General features: G+C 40.6%; 1 protein-coding gene across 2 annotated transcripts in view; it reads left to right on the plus strand.

Moving 5' to 3' along the window:
- AdipoR (adiponectin receptor) overlaps nucleotides 1-24,743 on the plus strand; it is a 44,980-nt gene that overhangs the window by 2,252 nt on the left and 17,985 nt on the right. For both annotated transcript variants that reach the window (XR_013897441.1, XM_080273010.1), the window contains exons 2-5: nucleotides 4,385-4,587; nucleotides 5,855-5,940; nucleotides 19,125-19,320; nucleotides 22,386-22,573. Coding sequence is in view for 1 of the 2 variants with exons in the window: in XM_080273010.1 (XP_080129136.1) it covers nucleotides 4,385-4,587; nucleotides 5,855-5,940; nucleotides 19,125-19,320; nucleotides 22,386-22,573 (673 nt within the window). In the remaining variant the exon portion in view is untranslated. The remainder of the gene's footprint in view (nucleotides 1-4,384; nucleotides 4,588-5,854; nucleotides 5,941-19,124; nucleotides 19,321-22,385; nucleotides 22,574-24,743) is intronic.

Consider the following 24,743-nt stretch of genomic DNA (forward strand, 5'->3'; position numbering starts at 1 on the left):
TAAACATCGTGTCTTCTAAGAAACTTAATAGCCTCCTCAGATTCCGAGTGGAAACGCTTAATCTACTACTACTACTACTACTGCCAGATGCCATAATCCCGTAAGGGGTGGCCATTTGACTTTGAGTTATTTGTTTTACGGGGAGGGGCACTAACCCTCCACCAACCCACTTGTTGACACGTAGGGAGCACGTATGGTTTGGTTATATGGTTACCACCCAGCGTTGTAAATGGTTTCTTGGCTTATAGGAAACCATTTGGCTTGTCACTCAATGTAAAGCCACCTGTAAAGGAAAGAAAAACAATAAGAAGTGACAGGAAAGATGGGAGAAACAGGAAGAGAGGAGGGCACGCATAGAAAAATAATTTGACTGAAATAATTTGGCATGGATAGCCACCATTAGGTGACTAAGGCTGATGCAAGCAAGCATGTTGGAGAGCTGCCATTAGGTGACAGAGGCAGATGCTTGCTGGCATGTTGAAGCCTATATATATATGAAATGAATGATATGACATACATTCTTTTTATGCACCTTCAGGAGGATAAGGGCTCAGGGCTAAGGTAACTACCGTAGCTACACAGTCCCGGCATTTAAGGCAGAGGTGAACATTTGGCATGAACCTAAATTATATAAATAAAGGTTGTCCTCATTTAAAGGAAATGTTTTTCCTTTGTTGCACTCATCGTTTCTGCCTTTTTTTTTTTTTTTTTTTCCCCTAACAATTTTTAATGTGTTTTGATCAATTTTGGGAATTATGTCTCAAATGACTCCCACCTCTACTGGGATGTGAAATCAGATATGGATTGAAATAAACAAATTTGATTAAAATATGTCACCTGAAGTCAGATACAGAATAAAATCCAAATTGATAGAAATACGTTTAAAACCTACCGGATTCGAACCTGACCTGTTGTAGTCAAACTAAACCTAACCTTGTTGCAAATGACTCTTCCCCCTACAGTGGTGTGGTTAGATACAGAATGAAATAACAAAATCAGTTGAATTACATCACCTGAAGTTAGATGTGGAATAAAATCCGAATGGCTAAAAATACATTTCAAACCTACCGGAATTGAACTTAACCTACCCTAATGGACCTATCATAGCAAAACTAAACCTGACCTTGCCCTTACTGAGCGAGGCTTTGCTTTTCCAGACCCCCCTCCCCTGGTGTCATTATCCAACCCAAACTTAACCTTGAAAGCCGCACAGACCTTGAAAAGCAGCATACCTTAGGAAGAAGGTGTAGTTTAGGCCTCCTTAACTGCCTTGGCACTGCTGGGGATGGGAACTGTTGCAGGGAGATCATGCATTACGATCAGATAAATCACTTATGAATCCCCCATAAAGATGCATTATGTATTTGTGATGGAGATGCCATAGAGAACACCTCCCCTGATGTGGTGAATATAATGTCACCGAGCACACTGAAATAACTGACAGACATGGGTGTAGTGAAGGAATATTAAACTGTTTTAAGTAAGAGATGTTTTCTAAATTAACTTAATATTTTTTCCCATTTATTAGCTGGAATAAAGTGGGGGGAAAGTGGTGAATCAGTTTCATTAGCAGTAGCAAATGGATCATTGATAAGGAACATTTCTTTAAGTTAACCCGTTGATTGCGCAATTACGTTTTTTTTATCCCACCCAGTGGTGCACAAAAAAAATGATTTTTTTTTTTTTTTTTTTTTAGTTTTTGTTTATTATAAATGTGAAGATATACATCCAGAGCATCACCTGATTAAAAAAAAAATCTCTCTCTCACTCTTTGTCTTTGACCATGCATAAGTTTACATAGGGGAGTAGTGAAAAAATGGAAAAAAACTAATTTTTTTTTTTTTTGCTTATTATAAACATGAAGTTAAACATCCAGGGCATCATTTGGTGAAAAGAAAAAAAATGTCTCTCTCTCCATCATTGGGTAGCGCCATACCTAAGTTTGTGTGGGGGTAGATCAGTTAACGGTGATGCACGACCAGCACAGCCTGAGCTGTGACTCGCAACGCGACACTACCCAGCCTGAGCTGTGGCTCGCAGTCCACGGGTTACGGACTCCCTTTATACAGTATGGTAGCAAGAAAGTGTAAGAAGGGGGTACCATGTCAGTCTGTCCCCTAAGCCATCTTCTGTTTCAGGTTCAATAGTTAGGTTGGATGACTTTGGTTTGGTTAAGTTAGATTGTTGGTTAATAGGGATAAGCAGCTGGGGACAAATTGACCTCATGACCAGGTCGACCGGAAAGAAAAAGTGAAATAAAAAGCAGACTTCTAACAAAGATGTAGGGTACCGTATAGACCGTATGGAAAGAGAGACTGGACAGCCAGCATGTTGGTTCAGCGAATGGATGTTTGCGGTCCATCACTGAAGTACATGTAAGGATCAGTGATCACTGCTGGATAACACGAGGCCACGTAACTGCTATTCATATTTTATGGTGCGTTTTTGAACATCTGTTATGTTTGCACAAATAGTGCTTTCTTAATTAGTAAAGCTGTATGGAAATGAGAATTTCCTGTATGTATCAGCTAGGCTAAATTTGAAGCATATAAAGATCTGGGATGAGTTGTCGGATGACATTTTCTCGATTGACACCAACAGTGTTTACTTATTTTGCCCGCGGTTTTTAAGTTTGATGAAGTTTTGGCAGAATTTAAAGATTGTTACAGTATTGTTCTTGATATCCATAATTGTAAAGTATTTCCATCTGGATAATTATCTAGGCATACCTCCCAATGTGGATGTGGGCCAGATACTTGTAAAATAACTAGCTAAAACTTGCCCAGCAGAACCAACAACACCCTCTTGCAGATCTGCTCGTTCTCTCTCCACCTTAATACCCCATAATTTCCTTCTTGGTGGATCACAAGGGAATCGGAAAGGTCGCATAGGTTAGTGAGTTACTGCACCAAAATGCAGCACAATCAAGCCATTAAGAAGGAGAAATGAGAATAAGAGTAAAGTGTTGAAGTGTATGAGGTTGGTAGATGGTAGGGGGATGAATATAGCTTTGATTGGCGAGTTGCTTGAGGAGGTAGTGTGTTTTAAATATCTAGGGTCACATGTTGCTGTGGATGGAAGAATAGATGCAGAAGTGAAGTGTAGAATAAATGAAGTAGGAAAGGTGCTGGGAGGATTGAAAAAAAGTGTTTAGATGTCGTTCGCTTAGAATGGATGTAAAGAGAAGGTTGTATGAGGGTGTTGTGGTACCGACTGCGTTATATGGGGCTGAAACATGGAATATGGGTGTAGCAGAGAGGAAAAGTTTGAATGTAATGGAGATGGGGTGTCTGAGGAGTATGTGTGGAGTGATGCGTATGGATCGAGTGCGAAATGATGAAGTGCGAAGGAGAACTGGAGTTGTTTTATAGTATATAATTATATGTACCTGAAAATGACTGAAGACACTCTGTTAAGCATCACATTTTTCCCATTAAGGCAATATCTGTAGTGGCATACTCCTCCTTAGCAGTTTGTTTTTGCATATTACACCTTAATATTGTCTTGAATATGTTTATATCTCTTTAATATTGACAGTTCTCATCAGTAATACAGAAAAGGCCACTGTATTGAGGTACCATAATCCTGTATGCAGAATAGATCATTAAGGAACACATAATTAATTTGACAAAGCCACATAGAATATGACCCCTAGGAATGTTCTGTACACACCTGTAATACTGTTAGAGTCTTTATAACAATTAATGTCACACAAGTTGTATGGAAAAAGTTGTGATATTTAATCCATAACTTATTACTGTACAAGTTTACCAGGTCAGCCATTGGATCTTTAAGCAAGGAACCTGCGCTGTAAATCTGATGGTTTTGTTGCGGTGAGAGGGAATGATTGTGTGCTTTCCTTTTGAGTTATGTTGATAATGTAATCAGTAACTGCAAATTGTGTGAGTTATGCTAATAATTTAAACAGTATCTGTGAATCCCGTTTTGCACTCTTTGGAGTGTAGAGGTCTGAGGCTGCACTACCACAGTCCAAAGCATTAAAGGCAGGAGACTTACCTATGTCCATTTTACATGACAAAGAAAATCCTCACTCACCTCTTATTAATGCATAAGCCACAGCCCATTCTGGCCTTAAAGCTCTATACAGTAGTTGGATTGTTTTTGCTTTCTGGAACTGTCTCTCTCCCAGAACTTGAATACTAATAAGTTGTAACTACATGAAATTCAGTAATCCTTGGTTATGAGGCATGGTAGGGTTGAATCAACTTGGTTTCCCGGAAGTACAGTATTCTCCATTCTGACGACATTTGGCCATCAGCTGAACTGAGAGAGGTTAGGGATTTTTGTCAGGTGAAAATAAATCAAGTATATCATTAAACAACCAGGCATCTACTAATGAGGACCATCTTTATATGTATTGCAGGAGGAGGAGTTGCGTCACAGAGTGGTGAACCGTGAGTGCCACGATGATGACCTTGCGCTCAGCTCCATGGCGCAGAGTGCCTTTGAGACAGCTGAGGAGCTGGTGCACAAGGTGTGGGAGGAGGTGGCGAGCTGGAAAACCCAACCTTTCTCAAAGTTGCCCAAGTGGCTACAAGACAACGACTACCTGCATCACTGGCATAGGTGAGATTGCCACCATTCTGTGTTTGGCTTCTGGGGTGTGGTGTCCCATGAAATAGTTACTGTAGTAGTGTACCAAGTGAACTGTGGTGGTGGAGAGGTTGGTGCAGTGGTGGTGGTGAGGTTGGTGTTGGAGTCCCTGTCATCCTCTATCCTCCAAGAACCATATTCTGTTGGGATAGTAGGCTTTCTATTACTTGCTGTATTCATAACTCCTGTCAAATAATATACATGTATTCTGTTTTTTATTCTTGCTGGTATCAGATTAGTTATTCAGCCTTGGAGGAGCATAGTGAACTGTTGGGGATATATATAGCCTTAACAGTGATCCCTTAGTTATAGCAGTTTTCTGTATTGTTGTAAGATGAAAATCTGTGCCACTACCATTGTTGTGGCTCTTTTTGTGGGGGGGGGGGGGACAATCATGTACCTGAGCTGGTTCCTGCTGACAGCATTGGTGCAGTATCTGGTTTTATATGTTTTTTTAGGAATTAAGAGATGAAGCTGTACTTGAGGAGTTAATCCCAGGTGATGTAAACTACTAGGCTATCTTTCCATCTCAGAACCCTGTTGTCAGGCCCATCTTAGGTCTCTGGTGCATGTTTCTTATTGTGCCCTCATCACTTTCTATTAACCAGACCATGCCCTATGTGTGTTTCTGATACTTATACATAAGAATATGTTGCTAATTAGTGGGTATAAAATGTTGTCCATTCATCCAATCCTACCTTGCCCCATGAGGAGTGTAGGAGCCTGGGGCTAGGCATTTTGGTCCTGACATTTAAGATGAGAGTGACCAGCCTCACTCATCCCTGAGTGGCATTATTTGAGCAATAACCCCAACCATCCCTTGGATATAAACCTTCACCAGCTGAGTCAGATTGGAGTGCCACAATTACCCACTAAACCACCAGGTGCCATAATTTGGTTATATGGTTACCACCCAGCATAGTAAATGGTTTCTTGGTGTACAGGAAACCATTTGTCTTGTCACTCCATGTATCGTCACCCATAGGCAGAAGAAGAGAAAAGAATGAAGAAAAGAATGACAAAAGAGGGAGTGTAAAGTCACCTGCAGGCAGGATGAGGAAAGAATGAAGTAAAGAAAGACAGAAGAAGAAGGAAGGAAAGGAGGGAGAAGAGGAAAGTATAAAGGATAATTTGGGTTTATGGGTGGGGTTCCCGGTACCATCCATCCATCCATCATCCAATCCTACATTGCCCCATGAGGATGAAAAAGTAATACAAGTAAACCATTTTTCTCCCACAGGCCGCCTCTTCCTTCATTTGCAGCGTGTTTCAAATCCATCTTTAGAATCCACACAGAAACGGGGAACATTTGGACACATCTCTTAGGTATGTTTCTCTTCCATTGTTCTTTGTACTGCAGAGGAGTTTATTTTAATATTAATTTATAGAAGTGTCTTGATTTTTTTTTTCCGTAGCCTCCTGTTGGTTCCTCAGATAGGACTTCTTCACAGTCATATTGTTTGAAAGTAACAACTTTTAACACTATACTGTACTTCACCTGAAATGGCATGTAAAATATCCCTGCTTAAGGAGTACCAAAATTATGTTTTCTTTCTGCTATTTAAATAGTTGTTGCTTGTCATATCATTTTCAAATTTTCCTAAAAATTGCCTTCCATTGGTACCAGACTTTTTCCCAGAAAGAGCCAAATATAGCAGAAAAATGCTAAAGCCATTTCCTTTAGGCAGCAACCCAACACTAAAACTTTGCTATTAGGCCAGTAATGGCATGTCATACCATTTTGTAACGTCATGAAAATTGCCTTCCAATAGTCTGTCTATCTGTCTATTGCCAGACGCCTCAATCCCGATTGGGGTGGCCACAACCCACGTCGTCCTGTCCCCCGTCATTTCACTGCCCTGCTCCCAACTCACACCCCCTTCTCTCATATACCTCTCCACCCCATCCCTCCATCTCATCCTCGGCCTCCCCCTCCCTCTTCCCCCCTCCACCTCACTCACATACACTCTCTTCGTCAGTCTTTCACCCTCCATCCTCTCCACATGGCCAAACCACCTCAGTGTGTTCCTCATAACACTTCCTATCACATCCACATCCACACCACAACGCTCCTTTATATCCTCATTCGTCAGTCTGTCTCTCCGTGTGACCCCACAGGCTCCTCTTAAGTAACTCATTTCCATTGCTCTCACTCTTGACTTGTGTCCTTCCAACAATGTCCAATAGTATCAGTTTAAAAAAAAACTATTGTATCTAAAAAAAAAAAAAAAAAAAAAAAAAAAAAAACTGCTTATTCAGTCATATTCCACACATGTGGTATTAATTTGGTAGTTATCAACTCAAATAAGTGGTAGGTGGGGGCACTCACCATCCACTAATTTGATATAGCTCTTCTCTCGGGTGACAGTCCATTCTTCTCTTCCTTCCTTCCTTTTCTTCTTTCCTTCATTCTTTCCTCCTCCTTCTGTCTATGGATGACTACATTGAGTGACAATCCAAATGGTTTCCTGTATGCCAGGAAACTATTTACTATACTGGATGGTAACCTTATAACCAAATCATGGCACCTGGTGGTTTAGTGGGTAATTAAGCCTGTCTAGTCCGATTGAGCCTGGCCAGGTTTATGTCCAGTGGGTGGTTGGGGTTTATTGCTCACATAATGCCACTCAGGGATGATGAGGATGGTCACTTTCATCTTCCACTCAGGGATGAGTGAGGATGGTCACTTTCATCTTAACCCTATCAGGGCAGATTATGTCTGTGCTAGAGTCAGCCACTCACGCAGACTCACATCTTCGCGGCCCGATATTTTACATTGATCACTCTGTGTAAATACACTTTTCATGACAGAATGTTGGTTTTGGTGTCATTTTAAAGCCGAGTAGTTGTACTTTATCGCTGTATGTTCAAAAAATGAGAACAAAGAAAATAAAATGTCAAAATGACGAGTTGAAGTTAGGCAAAAAGCAAAAATTTTATGCTTTGCTGTAGAATAATATTCGGCAAAAAATAACGAGTAAAGATATGTAAATGTGGTTTAAACCATGCAAAAATTCAATAAATTACCTTTACAATGATATATAGATTATGATAATTTTTGCATTTCATTGTTCAGTAAAGCGAAGGGAAAGAGATGCACAATTTTATTTTAATCTTGGCCGCATATTCGCTTTGCGATGTTTTTCTTTGATCGGCCAGTGTAAATACACTTTTTATGATAGGATGCTGGTTGTGGTGGTATTTTGAAGCTGAATAGTTGTACTTTATCGTAGATGTTCATAAAAGGAAAACAAAGAAAATAAAAGTCAAAGTGATGAGTTGAAGTTAGGCAAAAACCAAAAATGTTATACCTTGCTGTAGAAAAATGTTCACCAAGAATAAAGTTATAAAGAAACAAAGCCATGAGTCAGACCAGCTGTGCAGTACCGCCACGCATAGAGCAACCATTCCGTGACATCATGCTCGAGCCCCTTTGTTATGATGCATAAACGCGATTTATGGCGAATATTTTGGAAGGAACTTGAGTGTAAAGTGGAGGGACTGTAAGAAAATGTTATGGAAAGAGGTGAAAAGAGTAAGACAGGGTGGAAGTGAATTTAGCAGGGGAGTGAAAGATAAAAATGGTAGATTACTAGTGGAGAAGGGAGAAAAAGTGAGCAGATGGAGAGAACACTTCAAGGAATTGTTGAACATAGAGGATGGAAGTAATGTGAGTATAAGTGGCTGGGGAATGGCTGGGAGGAGGAGGGAGGTGAGAGGACAGGAAGAAATCAGTAGGATAGAGGTTGTGGAAGCAGTGAAGAAAGTTAAATTGGGGAAAGCCCCAGGAATTGATGGAGTGTGTCGTGAAATGCTGAAGTATGGGGGAGAGATAGTACTGTAGTAGAATGGATGTGGAAAATGTGCAGATTGGCCTGGGAGGAAGATAGAGTCCTGGAGGATTGGAAGCCAGGTATAATTATTCCCTTGTACAAAGGGAAAGGGGAAAAAGAAGTGTTTGGTATTCATGGGGGCATCTGTCTTCTTAGTATAATAGGAAAAGTGTATGATAGGATACTTATTGACAGAGTTAGAGAAAGAACAGAGGAATTAGTTGGAGAAGAACAGGGAGGCTTTAGGAAGGGAAGAGGTTGTGTAGATCAGATATTCATTCTTAGATCTTTAATGGAAAAGTTTCTAGAGAAGGGAAAGAAGTTGTATGCGGCCTTCATGGATTTGGAGAAAGCATATGACAGGATGGATAGACAAGGATTGTGGAAAGGAATAAAAATATATGGAGTAGATGGGAAGTTGTTGAATGCTGTGAAGAATATGTATGAGTTGGATATTGTTAAAAATTAGTGGATACTCTTGCGAAAGATTTTGATGGGTTGAAAGATGTAAGAACTGAGTTAAAAACAACAACGTTACTTTTACCCCAATCAGAGATATGAGCCAAGTCAGACATTAGGTGTTCTGTAGCCTCATCCCTTGTTTGTTGAAGTAACTGCAGATGTACGCTGTAAGAAGCTGATAGAAAGGTGAGGAGTGGAGTCATCAGCCTATGAGTGGTTAGGGTTAGATGTACAACTCAGAAGGTCGGTGATGAATTGAAGGAAGAGAGTTAACGATAGGACAACCTTGAGGAACATCACTATTGATATCTCAAGGAGTAGAATGGTGGCCATCTACAACTGCAGCTATAGAACGACCAGAAAGGAAGCTAGAGATGAAGGCACAGATAGAAGGATAGAAATGGTAAGAGGGCAGTTTGGAAATTAAAGATTTATGCCAGACTCAATCAAAAACCTTTGAGATGTTAACTGCAGTGGCAAAGCTTTTTCCAAGTGGCATACAAAATAGACCTGAGACAAGGTCATAGTGTGTGACCTCAGGGATAAGGGACTGAATAGGAAAGCTGCCTGAGATCAAGCAGCATGGAGAGACACCATTAGGTGACCAGGGCCAGTGGATGCTAGCGTTTTGGAGCCTTTATAAATGATATGGATGATAATATAATAGTGAAACTAGTAGTTCTTGGAATCCTGAGCTTATCTGAATTTGAACCCAGTGAACTGCAAGCTAAAGTTCCCCATCTGCAGTTGAAATATCTTCATTTTGGTGGATAGGGAGGGAGTTAGGGGCATTCACATAACTGGACATTAGAGCCACATGGTTCTGTCACTGCCACTGTGTGAAGATGCCCCTCTCCAGCATCAGTTTGTAAAAGTTTTTTGAGAAGGCTCACTAAAGTTATGTAAGTGCAGTAGATGAGTATTCAAGATAACAAGAAACCTATTGTATGTTCTTTCCTTATCAGCTGCTGATACGTGATCAATGGTGTGATCACATCCTGACTCTCAAAGTTATCGTGCTTAATCAGACCCTGAGTGTCACCTTTGCAGCTTGTCTGATAATAACTTGCAGGTCCCTATGACTCACTCAGTTGAATAAAATTGTCAGGCATTAGGTGGAACATTTACATGGTCTGTCTTGAGAAATATTGTGGTGTATAACAGTAGTATCTCTCAGGCTCCTTTGATTTGCTCAGGTGAATAATATTGTCTGGTGGTAACTGGAATAAAATACTAGAGTTGCCCCATTCATGACAGGTTTTATTGTGAGGGTTTAACTTGGGATCTTCTGACTCACTGTCTGCTAAATGAAATTGCCTGGTGGTTGAGTGGATTATTGTGCACCAAGTGGACTTGTCCTGTAAAGGTCTTAATCTTGGTGGTTGGTTGGAGTGTATTGCTAATCATAATGACTCATGAGAATGAGTGACTGGTCATTCTTGCCTTATCACCTTGAATCAGGTGATGTCTATTATTGGTATATTTTTGCTACCTCCAGATGATTTTGTTTCTGCTTATGAGGGATTCCTTGTATTGAGGGTTAAATGAAGGTCATATCTAACCCTTCCCCCCCAGTTTGAATAGTTTCTCCCAGACTCAATAAAATTGCTTGATGGTAGCAAGAGTATTGTTTTTATCACTTGTCTCTTTATCAATCTATATGTATTTGCATACCTGTCCGTCACATTTGTCTACAGTATCTGTATCTATCCATATCGTGCAGCCCTCTTTTTGCCCCATCAGGAGTATAGCATCCTGGGGCCAGGCTATCCATTCCCATCATTTAAGGAAAGAGTGACAAGCCATTTTAGAATACTTGCCCCGAGTGGCATTATGTGAGCAAAAAACCTTGACCACTCCTTAGATGCATACCCTTACAGGTTCAGTCCAGCTGAAGCACCTTAACCCACAAAATTACCAGGTGTCATTTAGTTAAATGATCATTCCTCATCATAGTTAAGGGTGTCCTGGTTTATAGGAAACCATTTGACTTGTCACTTAGTGTAGTTACCTGAAGGCAGCACCACATCAAAGTAAGTTGGTGGTGGACATCCCCACCCACTGCAGGCAATAATGTACAGGTATAGAAGGCATTCTCTGATTGTAGAGGTTAAATATCTTGACTGATTAGCCTGACATTGGGCCTCCTATGCTTCTGATGGAGTAATGTAGACATAATGCCACTAAGGTTATACATATATAATACTAAATACTCAAGATCATCATCAGACTCATTATACATCTTTTCCTTATCAGTGGTGCTGGAGAGGGATGCCTTCTTGCAGTGTGTGAGAGAGAGAGTGTGTGTGAGAGTGTGAGTTTTACGCCAGGTTCCCCTTTTTTGGATAAGGGCTAAGGCGTTGCCCCTGGGTAGAGGACTTTGGTTTGGAGCGTGTAGCATTTTATGACCGGATGCCCTTCCTGATGTCTACCAATGACTTTTGGGTGGATTCGATCCTCCGACCCTTCGGTCAGAGCGGAGCGCTTTAACCAACTGAGCCACGGCTGCAGTGGCACTCAAATAACAGGGCCTTTCTCCTGCCTGGTCCTACAAATGTATCTCAGCTCACTCCATATCCCCCAAAAGGATAATGTGGATTGGAGAAGGGCAGCTTCATGTTCAGATAAGCCTGGGGCTACAACAACAATCCAAAGCAGTTTTTTATTCTTGATCAGTGGTGTGATCATGTCTTATCTTTCAGATGTTATCAGGTTTAATCAGACTCTGAGTGTCATCTTTGTAACTTGTGTGATGTCACTTCTCTCTCAGGATCTTCTGGCTCACGTAGCAGAATAAAATAGTTTGGTTAACTAATAGAAAGTTCCAGTTGTTCTAAGCATGAGAAAGTTAATTGTGCCAGTATTATGGTACCTTTCGGACTCCTGTCTCTCTCAGCTGAATAAAATCTTCAGGTCTTAGCTGTAATAGAATGCTGGAGTTCTACTCCTCACCCTGCCCTAGGTTGGGAAAGGACGTCTGGATGATGATGATATGTGGATAATGAGATTTGTTGATGATAGTATTAAGTTTAAGGTTCCTGTTGTTCACTCTCAGCTGAATAAAACCATTTAGCTTTAGTTGTAATAGATTACCAAAGTGTTCCTGATCATTAGAGGGTAAACATCATCAGCCAGATAATATAATTTACATCCTTCTTTGTTATCTCCATTTCTTGAGACAACTCTCATCAAAATCAGGGGAACATATTTGAACTGCGAGAGTTGAATATTGTATAGCCATCATTAACACCTTTGCTAACAGAGGTCCATCCCAAGGCAAATAAAGTACACTACTGTAGTTGGAAATAAGAATACAATAAAGATGATGTCCCTAACCTGAAGGGTTTAATCAATACTTTCCATTACTCGGACTCACCTTTGTCCTATCATCTGATGAGATTACAGTTCCTGGTGCATTTTTTATTTTGTGAAGATTATTTTGAAAGTTGTGTGGCATATGAAAAAGTTGTGCAGCATATGTACAAAAGGTTTTGTTAATGCCATCAGTCATAGTACATAATTTTATTTTGTTCTTGCTACTAACAGATGATTTTATTGATTTTTGGAGAGACCCCTAGTAGAGAAGGTATGGATGGCTGTATATGACGTGTCTAATTTCAAAATCCTGTCTTGAAGTGAATAATTGTTTAGAGAAAACAAGTATAAATTGGAAAATACATCCTCAGATTGAAGGGGCTAACAGTACCTGGTAGTGCAGTATGATAAGATAACTGAACAATCAGGGACAAAAGATGGCTTACTATTTCACATTTTGTGCCTTTTTCTGTGCCAGTTGATACTCCTAACATGGAAAGTGCTTGATATGTTTTTCTGCTCTTAAATGATGCTCTTTGATATGATGCATCATGGACAGGCCCTAAATGCAAAATTAGAATAGACACAGTGAAACAGTAGGTAATCTTTGTTGCTGACAGTTCATTGTTCAGTGATATGATGGTAGTGATTGAGATCAGGCTACTTACTTGCTGCATTGGACTAGTCTGTGTTAATTGAAATTGACTGACAGTAGTCAGAACAAAGTACATAAGTGCTGCCACTGCTTATTTGGTTTAGAACTTGATGTAAAGTAAGAAGTACTAGTAAGAGACAGAACAAAATTCGTAAGTGCTACCATTGCTTAATTGGTTGAGAACCGTACATAGCTGATGTGAATTAAGACGTGCTGGTAAGAGTTTATTAATCCAATTTATACCATATCTAATTACAAGCAAGATTCTGTGAATGTACCAAGGTGAGAATCATTAATGCTGTCATGCATTTATCACTTCTGTTTCATTTATATTTTTCAGGATAGAATTGAAAGTAGTCAATCCTCACTTAATGTCTGTGGAGTATGCAGACAAAATGGTGCTTTCAATGAAACAGTTTTAAATGAAATGTGTGTAGTTCGTGACTGAGGGGTAGAGAAAAAAATTGACTTCAAACAGCCTTTTTAGTGAATCTCGGGCAGTTATCAGTGAAGGAAAGGTGTTAATTCATTGGCAGCTTAATAAGAAATGAACTTGAAGTGAAACAGGGTAAATGAGGATTCTGTTTTAATGTGAGGGAACTGGCGCAATTTCCATGGGGGAGGCAGTGGCTTAATTGGTAGTGAGGTGGCATACAGTCCCAGTGGACCCAGGTTCAAATTCCAGCTGGGGCAGGGAACAGTTTAAGGATCTGAATTTTGTAAAGCAGACTTTTCTGATATACCATAAGACCTGCTGCCATGTAAAAATACCCGCACTAATACCAATACACCAGTCCTGTATGAGACAACCCAAGCATGTATTCAATGTGGATGGTGAGTGCTAGCACTGAAGTGGTGACGTGGGGAGGTGTATGGTATGTAGGAGGACTACAGGGCCTTCGAAACAGCCTGTGACCCTTTGCCCATGGTTGGACACACACACACACACACGCACGCACGCACGCACGCACACACACACACACACACACACACACACACACACACACACACACACACACACACACACAGTATGGGTTTCTGTGAGCCATAGTTTTGAGGTTGCATGTATTTCCCTTGGTTATCAATCAGACTGATCCTCCAGTCTGACTTCACTTGGCTTTCAACTGAACTGAAAGGGTTAGGGATCTTTGTCAGGCTAGACAAACATGCTCTAACTGTAATTCATTATTTACACAACATTTCATTTAGCCATAGATACAAGGTTGCAGTGAGTCTCCTAAGTTAATAATCATGTTCATCCTCCAGTTTGACTACACTTGGCGATTATCTGAGATGAAAGGGGTTAGTGATCTTTATCTGTTTGGACAAACATGCTGTAACTGTAACTACTGTGTATGAGCTGCACATAAGGTGTTGCTCAATAGGAAGTGCAGGTGCTGTGTTGCAGTGAGCCAGGGCTAATGACTGGGCATTTGATTTGGCTGTAGACCTACATGACATACTGCCTGGGTGTCTGCCAGCAGTTTCCTCATTTGTCTCTTCCCTCTACACTCATCACTGTCTCTCCGTCTTATAAATTTCCTCTTCCTTACAATACTGTTATTCCCACTGTCTCACTCCTCTCCATTTTCACATTCTCACAGTCTTTCTCATCCTTGTTTTTACTGTCTTACATTTCTCTCTCTCTCTCTCTCTCTCTCTCTCTCCATTCACACTGAGCCCGTGTACTGTATTGTACCCTAATTGTCACCCAGCCACATTTTTCTGCCCCCTCCCACTCCCATCCCTTGTTTATGTTGTGCTGCCTGACCTCATTCTGAAGTCCACTTGGCCATGCATGTGGGTATTGATGGACCTGCAATGAATCGTAATCGCTGACACTGGGTGCGTGTGGTGGTTTCTGATTGTCACAGATACCACCAGGCTTAGGTGCAAGGGTGAAGAAGGGGATGTGATGTGATGTAGTATTGGCAAAGGCATCAGAGCCTATTTCTCGGGGGCAGTAACCTATCCCAAGGCCCAGTAATTCTCCTACACCTCCACATGTCACCATTTCTTTGCAAACACCCACCGTCCATATTGAATACATGTTAGGGCTGTCTCATACAGGACTGGTGTATTGGTATTAGCGGGGGTATTTTTACGATGTGTTGGCAGGTCATCTGGTAGATCAGGAAAGTCTGCTTTTAGGAAATTCAAATCCTTAAACTGTTCCCTGCCCCAGCCGGGATTCAATCCTGGGTCCATTAGACCTGCAGGCCGCCTCTCTACCGATTCAGCCACCACCTCCCCCCTCCAGTTTGACCGCACATGGCCGTCAGCTGAGCTGTAGGGGATTAGGGATCATCATCAGGTTAGAACAGATGTGCTAGTGACCTTGTTAGTGACACATTGCATACCATGATTCACCACATCATCATCATCATCAGTCATCATTCATCATCCATCAGTCATCATCATCATCATCATTATTCGTCATTCATCATTCATGATGATGATGATGATGATGATGGTGATCATACAAACAGGTGCATTGGGACCCGGGGCGAGGCTACAGAGTCTAAACATTTAAGACAGTGTGAGGAATCTTGCTTGTCCTGGAATGGCATTACATGAGCAGTAAACTCCAGCCACCCCTCAGATGGAACCTTTACAGGCTCAGTTTGGTTGGAATGCCTTAACCCACTAAACCATTAGGCATCATTTGGTTATATTCATAATGAATGTTTCCTGTATCTCAGGAAACCATTTCATCCAACACTCAGTGAGTGTAGAGTCACATGGAGAGGGAGGGAAGGAGGGAGGTTCACCACAGTTGTCTTTCATACAAAGCTTTCATTATCAGATGCACTGTTCACTCACCTCATGTCACCACATTATTCCCTTTCATAAGAAAGCTTTCCCGCAACTCAGTAATATGATCTGGCATTAACCAGAGGGGAGAGACAGGATGAGATTGAGAAATGGAATAGAGAGGTATACACAGTTGAGTGGGGGAAGGAGTGAGTTGGAGAGAGGGCAGTCTGATGGTAGAGGATAGGGTGACGTGGTGGCAGTTTGTTTATGGCCACCCTTTTCAGGATTAGCGCATTTGACTATAGACAGACAAATGGGGGGGGGGCCCCACCCCCCAAAAAAAAAAATGCAGAGTACTGTATTTACTGGTGAATCAGAAAGGATGAGGGGTGAACCTAAGTTACATTATAATCATTTGACGGTGATAGGTTTGAATGAGATCAATGATATTTTTGTTTCTTAACCATTACTAAATAAAAATTATCAGTACAGCACAAAAAAAAAAAAAATCAATAATTCAATCATGCAAACATGTATTGCTCCCTGAAATCAGGAGTGTGGAGGCACAAGGCTACATTGTTCAGCCCAGGCATATCAGTCATATCTTGTGAATGCCATTATGCAAGCCAAAAACCCCACCTATCTCTTTGAGTCAGACCATATGATTCATATTTGCCAACATTTTTTTTTTTTTTTTTTATTTAGCTTGTGAGAGAGATTTCAAATTGGAGGGGTTAGCTTTTGTAAACTCCTTCAGTATGGAAGGCTTGGGAGTTAAATATAGTTTTATAGTGTAGAGGCAGCAAGAACAAATAATGAGAGACATCTTCAGGTTGAGTTAATGTAATTTTTTTTTTTTTATATAGATGAGGGAATGGGAATGACAGAGTCATCCATTGTGTACAGTGAATTTGGGATGATAGGGTTGAGTAGGCTGTCCCACCTGCCCAGGGCCATTACTTGATGCCAGGGAAGGTATTTAATTGCATTTTGACGTCATTGAAGTGGGCGATTAGTGGTATATGGTGGCGATCATCCTCCATTCACTTGATGTAGTGCTGCCTGCTTCTTCCTTCACCTTTATCATTATTTTTCTGTGTCTGCCTTCCTCTCATCCTATTTCTCCCGTCTTTCCAGTCATTTTTTATTACTCTTCTTTCCTTTTTCAGGTGGCTTAACATTGAGTGACATATCTAATAGTTTCCTGTAAGCCAGGAAACCATTTACAGTGCTGGGTGGTAACCATATAACCAACCCATATGTTTTCCCTATATGTCAACAAGTTGGTTGCCACATGTTTAGTGCCCCTCGCAGTAAAACAGCTAACTCAAAGACAAATGGCTACCCCTTACGGGAATTTGGTATCTGGCTGTAGATAGTACTGTATATAGAAATGGGTGGTAATTTTTAGTTTATTCCTGCTACTACCAGATGCTTTGTATATAACTTAGGAATGCTTTCCTGTATTGCTGGTATCACTTAATACATTACCTAACTTCTCCAGTTTATAACATTTATCATAAGCTGAATAAAGTTATCAGGAGATAGAAAGATTAAAATGGAGACATCTGAGTTGAATAGGACAACAAAAGTCTTCTAAATAGGTGCAGTACCTTGGAGCATGGCATAAAACAGCTTTAGTATAACATTTTGAGGTACCATAGTACCATATATCTATTTTAATGGTAAGAAAGCCAGAGGTACTGATATTGGAAGAATCTGTCAGCAGTGCTCTTTTTATTTATGTCTTTTCTTGACAGGAGCTTGTTTTTTTGTAGAGTGAAGGATTGTTGTGGTGTGGATGTGGATGTGATAGGAAGCGTTAGGAGAAACGCATTGAGGTGGTTTGGACATGGGTAGAGGATGGAGCGTGAGAGGCTAACAAGGAGAATGTGAGTGAGTGAGTTGGAGGGGGGGAGAGGGAGGGGGAGGCCAAGGATGAGATGGAGGGATGGAGTGGAGAGGTATACGAGAGAGGGGGGTGTGAGCTGGGAGCAGGGCAGTGAAATGGCGGTGGGCAGGGTGACATGGAGGTGATTTGTTTGTGGCCATCCCTTACGAGATTAGGGCATGTGGCAATAGATAGATTTTTTTTTTTTTTTTTTTTTTTAATCGTGTAAGGATGTTAAGTGTTTACGAGCTACTTTGTATGATAAATATCTTATCAGCTGGTAGCTGGAATGCAAGCTGTGTAAGCCATGGCGTTATCCTGCTACTCTGTATCTGGTTATTGTATTACAGTGCATTATACAGTATGATGTTTTCTTATTTTAGTAAGGATGTAGTAAGATAAGGAAAGTTAAGAGTTCTTTGGTCCTTTATTGCAGAGTTTAGCCATACCATTACATGTGGCTGGCTATTTGCAGGTTCAAGGCTGGTGGACCACAAGTGATGTAAACAAGATGCTTCATTGGTGTTGACAAATAACGCAGTGCTGAAGGGTCTTGTTTTGGCTGATAGTTGCGTCACACATATACTGTTTGTCCTTACATATTATTGGAAATTATTACTTTACTAGGCATTTGATTCAGTAAAGTATCAGTAGCTTTATGTTTCATTTGGTCGTGCACATGATACTGAAGTACTTGGTAATCAGCTACTGTCTTAAGCAAAAGTTTGTTGATGGTCCACTGCCAATATTGTATCATGTCTTCCTAATTACTCAGTCCTCCCTGAACATCAGAGAGTATCCTTCTTTCATATACTCTTGTTTTGTACTTCACATTGCTACACAAACATTTCATGTAGCACCTTCCATTGCCACAGATGGCATAGGTGTTCATCAAAGTTTTAGTCACATCAGTACACTAAGCCACAGAAGTGGCATAATCCTGGGGTCCATCCATTAGAAATTAGAATGAGAAGTAACTCAAACACAGATGTGTATGTTAAGTGTATACTAGGGACTTTTTATTCCTAACATCATCTGTGTATTATGAACTCTTCTTTGATTTAGGCAATAATATTGCATCCTTCTTCCACTGTCATGCCTATCCAGGTTTAAATAGTAGCTAGTATTGGTGGCATACAGTAAGACAAAGCTTTTCTAAAATTAATTAAGATAGTGATATTTTTTCGCTTCCCATTGGTGGTATCGTATGAACTATGATTCACTGGAAGGCTACACAATTTCCTTCATCCTCAACACTTATGGAACACAAATACATGAAATCAACTAAGAAACAGGTCCAACACTTTACAAACTGTACAGTTAGATAAGATAGAACCAAAAATAGGGAAAGGAATAACTTGATCACCCAGTTTTGTGTGTTGAACTGTTGTTAGAAGGTATGGGATCAGTACATTTGTGAAAGAAAAGGAAGAGAGGAGGAATGTTTCAGAGTGAGAAAGGTGTGAGAGGATATGTTAGCTAATAGTAGCCAGGAGGCAATTCAGTCATGACCATTCCTTGTTCAGGATTTCCCAGGATGGAGGAAGGTGGTGATAATGATTTTTTTTTTTCTCTCTCTTTTTTTTTTTTTCTCCAGGTTGCATATCATTTATTGGAGTAATGGTGTACTTCCTGACGGGGTCGTCCCTGGGGCAGCACTGGGTTCAAGTTGATCTCAAGGAAAAGCTTGTCTTCACTGCCTTCTTCATTGGGGCCATCTTCTGCTTGGGCCTTTCCTTCACCTTCCACACAGTTTCTTGCCATTCAGAATTTGTTGGCAAACTCTTTAGCAAGTAAGTTATGTCTGTCGTTTTGTCTGTCTATTGCCAGATGCCTCAGTCCCCTGAAGGGGTGAGCTCAAATGAATCATCTCTTTGTCACCCTGTCCACCAACAAGCTGCACTCTCCAGCTCTCATACACACCTCATAAACCTCTCCACCCACTGACTCTATCTCATCCTTGGTCTTCCCCTTCCATCACACTCCCCCACACTCTTGTAGTCAGTCTGTCATGTAAATTAAAATTTTTTGCACAAATGTAAGACCCACTTTCACATCAGTACAGGAGGCTCCCTAGCACCTCATCCTCACCAATTTATTTTTCTGTCCAACTGGCTTATATCATTATCTTGCTTGTTTATGCAGTGTGTTGTGGTATTAGAATGATTTCAGCAACACAAAGACAATATTAACTTAAAGTAAACAAAATATATTGCTTAACAAGAGGTGTTAGGGAGATTCCTTAACTGACAAGAATGTGGACCTAAGTGACATCCTGTTACAATTTCATTCAGCTTAGGAATAACTTCTTGTATTGAAGGGGCTCTCTAGTTAAAGAAAAAAAAAAGTCATACATAAAAGAAAATAATCATAAGATGGCAAGAATATATTAAAAAAGACATCCTGGACTCAGTAGGTTCATACAGGAGTTGTAGTGCTATACTGTACTTATTTTGTTTTAGTACTTGTTTCTTTCCAACATTTTCTCACAGCCATTTTCTGTGTTATGTATTTTGTGTACAGTGACGTTCATGAGTCCCAGTACATGTGTGGGCGTGTTGTCTATTGTAATGCTCACTGCTTCTGGAATATGGAGCTACCTGATACACTGAACATAATTTTATCAGGCAGCAAGTGAAATAGTTCAACATCCTACCAGTGGTGGACACAACAGTAGACAACACGACTACGTGTGTATCGGGACTCATGAACATGACTGTACATTGAACATTTCCATTTGTATGTCATTTCTTCTCGCTGCTTCATGAAAGCTTTGGGGGCTACCCATTTTCTTAGTAAGAAAATTGCACAAAGTTCAGAAAGTGATTCTGTGCAGTTTTTGGTCTTCAGTTTACAGTTAAAATACCATCATTTAAAGTGTTGTAGGTTATACTCAAGCCATGCAAGTAGCACTAGAGCCATGCCCACTCCACCACCATCTTGGAGGAAGGGAAAGTCTGTGAGAATTTTATATATATATATATACACGAGCTGCTGTGTGACAGAGATCACCACTCTATAAATATGATGAAAATGACCTTAGTCAGTTAGAGGTGACTGTTGGGAGAGGATGTGGATCTGTTGCCAAAGTTGGCTGGCATGGTGTTTAATGCTTCCTGACAGGTGTGAGGATGACGTTCAGAGTGATGGTTCAGAAATTTCACCTAGCTTGCCCTTTTCTTCTGAAAGAATATTGGGTGTGGGAGAAGAGAAAGTACTGTATGTGAGTGAGAGAGAAGGAAATAAAAGAGGAGTGTAAAGCCTGGAAACACTATGTCATGGCCGTATTTCAGAACAGTTTGCTGGAGACAGCAGGGTATCATTGAAGATGTAATTATGTTTGATAAATATGCCACAGTATTTCAGTCTTCAAAGGTTAATATAGTTTGTACTATCTATGCACCACACTCTGTCTGCTTGATTAGTGAATTGAATGGGAGAATAATGATGAAAGTTTGTTTATGTTGCAATTGATCTAACACAGTGACTTTTGTTAAGTTTTGAAAGGTCATAATCCTGTGGTAAATTTGACTAACTAAATATCAACTTACTGCAACACGGTGGACACATCCTCTCGACTGAGTGCTTTCTTAAAAGTATGGTGCTGCCAAAATTAGAATTGTTCCACTTGACCAAGTGTGAAATTATTTAGCAGCCATTACCTCTTTGATTGATTCTTTTACAGGCTGCAGTTGTATTCCTGTTATGAAACACATTGTATAAATATTACAGTTTCAGTGTTGCATTTATATATCTGTTGATCTGAGCAAGAATGATTAAATGCTTTAAATGGGTGGATGGATGAAGTGTGTGTGTGGAGGAACACATGATGGATTTGGCACTTTTTTTTTTTTTTTTTTCCCTAACTAGGTAGTTAGTGACATGACTCTTTCCCGCCAGTGTATATAAAGGATATATGTAAAGGAAAACCAAAGACTTGTGTGTAGATGGCGTTGCTTGTGAATCAGAGCCAGGAATTCCAAAGCATGGAATTTGTGATTGTTTTTATGGCTCATTTCACTGGCCATGCTGCTTGATAGTTCCGCTTGTTTGTTTTTATTCTTTTATTTTTAGCATGAAACAGTAACCAGGTTAACTATTTCCTGGTCAGGAGGGCTTGTAGGAGGTTGGTGAGGAATGTTAAAGTTACAGGGAGGGAAGAGTGTGTGCAGTAACACAAGTTACTCAAGGAGCGAGTGGTGAAAAAGAGGACCTATGCAACTATGAGGAAAATGTGTAAGTTGAAAAACCAAGCAGTGGGGGATGCATTCTATAGCAAGATGAGTAGAGTTGTGGCTAAACAGGAAGTTGTTGACAGAAGCATAAATGAACAGTACAGAACTTTCAAGAACAATCTTCTGAGAGTTTTTGATTCAGCGTGTGGATGGACGAGGATCCCTCCAAGACATAATATGATGGTGGGATGAGGGAGTAGAAGCCATAGTTAAAGAGAACGGAATATTTTTCTGGGGATTGAAAAGGGGTGGCAACAGTGAGGAATACATGGCTGCCAAAGGTAGGGCTAGAAAGGAGGTATAGCGGCTAGTGTGGCTAATACTTCTAACTGCACATTCGTAAGTTTATAAATTTGGGTCTGTGAGAGAGATCTCAGTTTCAACACTCGTATCTCGGCATTGTTGTTGAGTCTGTGGGTTTGTATACAGTGTCACCTTGGCATTATCGGGGTTACCATGGCAGCTACGTGCTGGGAAACCACTGCTCTTGTGCTGAAAATGAGAACTGCAAGCTGGTTACTTTAAATAGAAATGTTGTTAGCAATAATAGCATAGGTATGTCATTGGGGTGAAGTGGTCACTAGTAATTATAATGATTCATAAATTTATTCACATCTCTGCAGGCTGGACTACTGTGGTATTGCGCTGCTAATCATGGGGTCATTTGTGCCATGGCTGTACTATGGATTCTACTGTGACTTCCAACCCAAACTAATCTACCTGACAGCGGTGGTACTACTGGGCATCACCACCATTGTTGTTTCACTGTGGGAAAAGTTCAGCACACCTAAATTCAGACCTCTACGCGCAGGTCAGTTTATGTTCGGACCTTTAACTGTCTTCATATCATTGCCCTTCCTTGTATCCTTTCTGTCACATGTTTTCTCTTGTAGCCTTTCAAACTTAGTTCCAATTTCTATTAGTCACATTAATAGTCAGGTATCCAGTGTGTGAAAACGTTCTGACCACAACGTGCTGGTTAGAATGTGCTCGGACTTTTACTTATCTTCAAGAATAGTTATCGCTTATTTACCCATCACCACGTTCATATTCATCACATTTTGAGTGATTTTCTTATTTTTAACGTTTGTTCATTCATTCATCATGTAATCCTGTGATTCCCCATGAGGAACATAGGAGCCTTGGGTTAGGCAAGTTGGTCCTGGCATTTAAGATGAGAATGACCAGCCTCACTCCCTGAAAGGCATTACATGAGCAACAAACTCCAGTCACCCCTTGGATTTAAACCTTCACTGGCTCAATCCGACTGGAGTGCCTTAATTACCCACTAAACCACCAGGTGCTATAAAACCTTCAAAGTCCAAAGATGACACCACTGACATCACATCATCATCGTCTTCTGCAGGAAATGTTGCAGATGGTGTAGAGGCAACTGGCTCCTGTTGTTCTCTTGAGTGCGGTAATAGCGTGTGATGAGTGTTTCTCTTCTGTTGACTTTCACGTTGTGCCGTTCAGTGTAATAACGAAAAATGGTTTCTACTTCACTGAGCACTTCCTGTGTCCTAAGGTAGCGGTTTCATCTGCCTTGACCTCTTCTCTCGGAACATCCATTGCCACTAGAAGTTTACTGATCTTTGACGTAGGGAAATCTTTGTACTGTACTACATTGGATTCTTTTCAACAGGCTGCGCAGATCTGACCTCTTGTGCAGCGTCTGCTGGGGAGGGGGGGTACGTTCAATATGGGAGATGGCAGTTATGGCCTACTCTTCCCCCCAGATTTGTTCACTCGGTGTTCAATTCGTTCATTATGGTTTTGAGAATATGATTACCCCCTGCTCATTCACTAGCCGAATCGTTAACTCTGAATATGTTCACTGTGTGAGGGCATTGTATTTAATTTATATATCATCCAGCCAGTTCTGGTTTTAGAACACTTGTAATTTCAGTTGCTAATTTTCCAGACCTCCATACTTTCACATTATAGTTCCTGCTTACTAGGTATTTGTTGAAGGACCTGTTCAGTTAAAAAACTTTATTTCAGTATCTTGTACTATGACTTCACTGTCCTGTGGACTTACGTAGACTAATGCCAGTGCTGGAGAGGGATGCCCTTATGTGGCGGCACTTATATAACTTTGTGGCTTTGCTCCCATATAACAAGGCATTGTTGAGGAGCCTACATGTAGTGATGCTGTGCACCCTGAATAAAGCAAACTAGCTCTTACGTCCACTTGGAAGTCAAACTTCCTCATAATTCCCTGCACTTTACAGCAGGGAAGGACTCTAGTCTGATGATGGCGAGGTGCTGTCTGGAGTGCTTGTTCCTACATGGTGCATATACCTGTAGGACAGCCCCACAGCAGTTTCTTACCTGTGGTCGAAGGGGGTGCTCGGCCAGACAAACCAGAATTAAGGAACGACAACAGCAGCACCAAACATCCATCAGCTCCCTTTGCATTCCCCAAAAGGAGGATCATGGACTGCCAGAGCACCACACCTTAAGGCAGCAGTTCACTGGGCTCATATTCAGATGAATTTGGGGCCATGGCAACAAAAATAACCTTCTGTCATCATATTGTTCCTTATACTGAGTTTACATTCAAGTAATTTTAAGTACCGAGTATAGTACTGTCTCTCATTTTAACATTTTAGCTTGTAACAGTACTAGCAGTCACAGAGAGTTTATAACTCTCTCTCTCTCTCTCTCTCTGGTTGGTAAAATTTTCCACATATTTCTGTCCAGGTGAATTTTCACTCCAGCATTTACTGTGATGAATCTTACATCATTAAAGTCTAGAGGTTATATACAACCTTCAAATAAAGTATCAGCCCTCTTACTGCATGTATTATTCTGAAACATGGACCAAGCATTGTGGTCTATAGGGCATTGTGATTATAAGTCCAAATATTGTCCTAGGTAAGTATTAGGACTCGAGATCACATTAAATGTCATATATTGGGTGGTATGTTGTTCGAAGCAACATGTTAATAGATTCATGTGTGTGCAAAACTCACTCA

This window comes from Coenobita brevimanus, chromosome 52 (genome assembly GCF_032717465.1).
Source record: "Coenobita brevimanus isolate Jiangsu-jjx chromosome 52, ASM3271746v2, whole genome shotgun sequence".
Classification (NCBI taxonomy): Eukaryota; Metazoa; Arthropoda; class Malacostraca; order Decapoda; family Coenobitidae; genus Coenobita; species Coenobita brevimanus.